This window comes from Acinonyx jubatus, chromosome B4 (assembly GCF_027475565.1).
Source record: "Acinonyx jubatus isolate Ajub_Pintada_27869175 chromosome B4, VMU_Ajub_asm_v1.0, whole genome shotgun sequence".
Lineage (NCBI taxonomy): Eukaryota > Metazoa > Chordata > Mammalia > Carnivora > Felidae > Acinonyx > Acinonyx jubatus.
In genome coordinates, this window is record NC_069387.1 from 61,514,915 (window position 1) to 61,520,914 (window position 6,000).

The following is a 6,000-nucleotide window of genomic DNA, read 5'->3' on the forward strand; positions in this document are numbered from 1 at the left end:
TTACAGATCAGAAGACTTAATACTGTTAAAAAGTCCATACTACTCAAAGCCATCTATAGTCAATGCATTCCAATGTATTCCATACATTCCAATGTAGTCCATAGTCAGTGTATTCTATAGCCAATGTATTCCAATGTATTCCAATAATATCCTAGTGGCTTTTTTTACTGAAATAGAAAAAAAAATTCATTTGTAACTGCACAAGACCCCAAATACACAAGACAATTTTAAGAAAGAACAAAGCTTGGAAGCATCACACTTCCTAATTTCAAACTATATTACAAAGCTACAGTAATTAAAACAGTATAGTACTGGCATTAAAAGAAACATACTAGGGGCACCTGGGTGGCTCAGTCGGTTAAGCGTCCGACTTCAGCTCAGGTCACAATCTCACGGTCCGTGAGTTCGAGCCCCGCGTTGGGCTCTGGGCTGATGGCTCAGAGCCTGGAGCCTGCTTCCAATTCTGTGTCTCCCTCTCTCTCTGCCCCTCCTCCATTCGTGCTCTGTCTCTCTCAGTCTCAAAAATAAATAAACATTAAAAAAAATTAAAAACAAAAAAAAGAAACATACTAACCAATGGAAAAGAATAGAGAGGCCAGAAATTAACCTACACATATATGGTCAAAGGATCTTCAACATAAAGGCCAAGTATACACAATGGGGAAAGGATAGTCCCTCCAACAAATGGTCCTGGGAAAACTGGATATCTGCATACAAAAGAATAAGCCTGGACCTTTATCTTACATCATAGACAAAATTCAACTTGAAATGTATTAAAATTTTTAATGTAAGACCTGAAATTGTAAAACTCCCAGAAGAAAAACAGGGGCAAAACTTCATGATATTAAGGCTTAGCAATGATTTTTTAAACATGACACCAACAGTAAAGGCAATAAAAAGAAATTAGGTAACTGGGACTATCAAACTAAAAAACCTCTGCACAGCAAAGGAAGCAATCAACAGAGTAGAAAGGCAACCCACAGAACAGGAGAAAATATTTGCAAACCATGTATCTAATATATTATTAATATCCCAAATACATAAGAAACTCATACAACTCAAGGTAAAACAAAACAAAACAAAACAAATGAACAAATAATCTGATGAAAAAAAATGGGCAAAGGGCTTGAAAAGACATTTCCCCAAAAAAGACTTGGCCATAAAAAAGAATGAAATCTTACCATTTGTGAAAACATGGATGGACCTAGAAGGTATTATCCTAAGTGAAATATGTCAAGCAAAGAAAGATGAATACCATGATTTCATTTACAAGCAAAATTTAAAAAAGAAAACAATCAAGCAAACAAAAGAGAACAAAATAGAAACAGACTCACAGATACAGGAAACAAATGATTGATTACCAGAGGGGGGCTGGCTTGATTGGGGGTTGGGGGGCAGGTAAAATAGGTGGAGGGGATTAAGAAGTACAAACTTCCGGTTATAAAAGAAATATGTCATGGAGATCTCATGTACAGCCTAGGGAATCTAGCCAATCATATTGTAATAAATTTGTATAGTGACAGATGATAACTAGACTTATAGTGAGGACCATTTTATAATGTATAAAAACATCACATGACTACTAATAGGACATTGCATGTCAATTATACTTTAAAAACAAGATATACAAATGGCCAACAAGTCCATGAAAAGATGCTTCACACCAGTAATCATGAGGGAAATGCAAATCAAAACCACAATGAGTTATCACCTAACTCACACCAATTAACTAGGTTGGATTTTATGAAGAAAAAAAAAAGATGACAAATGTTAGCAAGGATGTAGAGTAACTGGAACCACTGTACATTACTGGTGGGAATGTAAAAGGTGTAGTTCCTATGGTGAACAGTATACAGATTCCTCAAAAAGTTAAAAATACACTTATCTTAGAATCCAGCAATCCTACCCCTGGTTATAAATCCAAAAGAATTGAAATCATGATCTTGAGATATATGCACTCCCAAGTTCACTGCAGCATTATTCATAAAAACTAAGGTATGGACACAATCTGGCTGGCCATCATCAGATGAATGGATTAAAAAAAAAGTGGTATAGGGGCACCTGGGTGGCTCAGTTAGTTAAGCCTCTGACTTCGGCTTAGGGCATGATCTCTTGGGTACGAACCCCGCGTGGGCTCTGTGCTGACAGCTCAGAGCCTGGGTCCTGCTTCAGATTCTGTGCCTCCCTCTCTCTCTGACCCTCCTCCACTCTCACTCTGTCTCTCACTCTCAAAAAAATAAACATTAAAAAAAATTTTTTTTTGTTTATTTATTTTTGAGACAGAGACAGAGCATGAACGGGGGAGGGGCAGAGAGAGAGGGAGACACAGAATCAGAAGCAGGCTCCAGGCTCCGAGCCATCAGCCCAGAGCCCGATGCAGGGCTTGAACTCCCGGACCATGAGATCGTGACCTGGGCCGAAGTCGGACGCCCAACCAACTGAGCCACCCAGGCGCCCCTAAAAAATTTTTTTAATTGTATATACATGCAATGAAGTATTATGCAGCCTTTAAAAAGAAGGAAATCTTGTCATATGCAACAACATGGCTGGACCTGGAGGACATTATGCTAAGTAAAATAAGCCAGTCACAGGACAAATACTGCATGATTATACTTATATAAGGTATCTAAAATAGTCAAAATCACAGAAATACAGAGAATAGAATTATGGCTACCAAGGGCAGGGGGAATGGAGCCCTGGAGTGTTGCTGTTCTGCAGGTCTATAGTTCCAGTTATGCAAGAGAAATGAGTGCCAGAGATCTGTTGTAAATCACTGTGCCTATAGTTAATAATATCTTATCAAGCTCTTAAAAATTGTACATGGCAAATCTTATGACTTCTTACAATAAAAATAAAAAATCGTTTTGAATTCTCAAAGATTTTTATTCAAACATTCCTACCTTAAGATATAATTAAGATAGTTTGTATGTATATTTAACAAGCCACTTTATTTTCACCAACTACCTAAAATAAAAATCATAAAAACATAATCTGTGTAGGGGCTCCTGGGTGGCTCAGTCAGTTAAGCGGCCGACTTCAGCTCAGGTCATGATCTCGCGGTCCGTGAGTTCGAGCCCCGCGTCGGGCTCTGTGCTGACAGCTCGGAGCCTGGAGCCTGTTTCAGATTCTGTGTCTCCCTCTCTCTGACCCTCCCCTGTTCATGCTCTGTCTCTCCCTGTCTCAAAAATAAATAAAACGTTAAAAAAAAATTAAAAAAAAAAAAACAATCTGTGTAAAGTGCTTAGGCCAATGTTTGGTTCACACTGAATAGTTAATAAATGCGATTCTCTGTCCTTGCTTGCAACAATCTTTAGAGTTGGGTGGGTCTAACATCATCGATGCCAGCTCTTATACGTGCCCCTCTTTAAGCTATTGCAGAAGATGCAGTATGGAGACAGCTTCTAGGTCCTATTTAAATCCACACCTGTGAGCACAGAAAGATGAACTTTCTCTTTGAAGAGACATCTACCCCTTTCCAATTAGTGCTGTGTTGCTTTCTAGATTTGCAACTCAACCTTCTCAAAAACAAAAACAAAATAGATGCAATATACAAAGAACAATGGCATTAGACACCAATCTGCATTTTGTGACCAAAGAGTACACAGTGAGGATTTGGCCCTGGCCCTCCCAACTCTCCTTTCTCTACCCCTGTTCCCCCAAACCTTTGCTACCATTCCTCTTCATCAATGGCCTTGCTTCATTGTCTACTTCCTTCCCCCACTCCTCTCTTTTCTGTCCTTGCCATTTCCTGCATGAATGAAAAAAACATTTTAGAAAGTCAAGAAGTGAAAACATCTTCCCCACTCTCCACCAAGTGGGCACAGGCTTTTGGCCCTGACCTTTTAAAATGGAAAATGCTCAAATCAAGCCGGTCTCCATAGCTGTTACAAGCCCAGCACATCTCATGCTGTGAGCTTTCACACCTTAAATTAACCACCAACCCTCACTGTAATAAATGAAAAAGCAGGTCAATCTAGAATGTAAACATATATATTTGTGTCATCTAAGGAGATTTTAAGAAACATTTAGAAAACTGAAAGTACGGAGCAACTCTCTCAGTAGCTGACGTTATCTTTCAGCGGAACACCAAAACTGCTTCCTAAGCGGACAAATGTTTATAAAATATTCTCTCCAGATTCAAATGTGCAATTTCCTCACTCTCTTTAAAACCCTGAACTTTCAATGGAAAAATTAAGTCAAAAGCCCATGAATTACTGCCAACTGCTATGGTTTCCTTTTCTAAGTCATCTGAGCCACCTGTCAAGAGACCTTGGCCTCCTGGCCAGAAGCAGGCTTTTCAAGCTGCCTATCCCGTCTCGGATGACCACTACCATAAAGACGGGTTCATATTACACCCACTGGAAAAGGCTTAAAACACTGATGATACCGAACCAATATTATTTCAAGTTTTTGTCCGACACACTGTTAAGCTTAAACACTGAGCCAAATTATAAGGGGTTGAGTCAAGCTCATGGTGTAGGAGATAGTACTCATACAAAGCCCTCCTCCCCATCCATCTGAAGCAAGCCCTCTTTTAAATTCAAGAAAATACTCCACCCTACAAAAACCTGGCGTTCTCTCGGCTCCCTTTACACTTTATTCACACCAGAAATGCTGAATCATGACTCAGGTTGTGAAACGAAAACTATTTCGACTGGGACACCAGGATCCCCAGAGGATCCCACGCTTCTGCATTCCTTTGCTTTGCATCTTTTAAAATCTAAATCTCGAGCCCTTCCGCAGACCAGCAGATTGGAAAGGCTTGGAGAGCAACCAAAGGCTGCAGGTCGGGGTAGAGCCTCTGATCCCTCCTCTGCGCCTCCCCAAAACCCAAGCAGCCCTGGCAGCTCACAGCTCTCGCCTCTTCTCCGAACCCGACCCCAAAGGGACTGATCCTCTGTCTCCATCAGCGAAGCTGCCCAAGAGCCTCTGAGAAATTCCCAACTTGGAAGCATTCCCACTACAGCCCCCCAGTCCGGAACTCGCTGGGCCCGCACCGTCGCACTTGACCACTGTCCGGCAGGGGTGGGGTGCGGGAGCAGCTCTACCAGCCCCGCGCCAAGTCCTTGCCCGACAGACCAGCCCGCTGAGAGCACAGACTCTTGAGAAACTCGATCCCAACTCCCAGCCCGCGCCTCCCGAACCGCCCCGGGAGCCCGGAGAAGCGGGGTCTGGCACCGCGGAGCAGAGTGGCGTGGACGGGAGGACAGGAGGGAGGCGTGGAGGGGAAGGCGCCGCAAGAAAGGAGCGCCCCCCACGCGGGTCCCGCAACTTCGCCCAGCTCGGGCTGGGGGGTGAGGAGAAACTGCGGCGGCTGCAGGCGCGAGGTGAGGGACTCACTTGAAGGTGAGGACGCAGAGCGGTCGGTAGGACTTGTGGCTGGTGTTCTCGGCCATGCCCTTGCCCCAGAAGTCGTTGGTGAAGATGCCCCAGCGGAGGGGGGCGCCGGGCCGCACGTCGGGGTTGTTCACGATCGCCCACACGTCGTCGTGCACGAACTCGCCCTGCAGGGAGCGGCCGTAGCACAGGCAGCTCGCCCCGGCCAGCAGCGCCGCGGCCCCGGCCGGCGCGAGTCCGCGGCCCCGCCGCCGGGAGGGCGCGCGGTCCCCGCCGCCGCCGCCGCCTCGGGCACAGCCTGTCACTACCATCGCGCCGCCGCCGCCACCACCGCTGCCCTGGCAGCTCCCGGGCGTCTGGCATCCTCCCCGGCCGGGGCCCCGGCGGCGCGCCGCGGCTGCCCGGAGGTGGGCTCGGGCATGGTGCGGCGGCAGCTGGACCCGCCGCTGGCGCCCCGCGCTCCGCCGCCGCCTGCGCCGCCGAGTTGGCCCAGCTGCAAATAAACAGCAGTCCCCCCGCCTCCCCCGGCCATCGCCACCTCCTCCGCCCCACTGCGCATGCCCCGCTCGCTCTCGCCTCCACCCGCCCCCCCTCTCCATCCCCGGACTAGAGCCGCCCCCCCACCCCTGTACCCCCCACCCCCGCCCGGCTCGTCTCCACACT

General features: G+C 46.2%; 1 protein-coding gene across 4 annotated transcripts in view; it reads right to left on the bottom strand.

Moving 5' to 3' along the window:
- TMTC1 (transmembrane O-mannosyltransferase targeting cadherins 1) overlaps positions 1-5,799 on the bottom strand; it is a 275,746-nt gene extending 269,947 nt beyond the window's left edge. For all 4 annotated transcript variants that reach the window (XM_053226105.1, XM_053226103.1, XM_015074929.3 and 1 more), the window contains exon 1: positions 5,341-5,799. In XM_053226105.1, coding sequence (XP_053082080.1) covers positions 5,341-5,648 — 308 coding nt within the window. In that variant the 5' untranslated portion in view covers positions 5,649-5,799. The remainder of the gene's footprint in view (positions 1-5,340) is intronic.
- Positions 5,800-6,000: the final 201 nt, after the last annotated feature.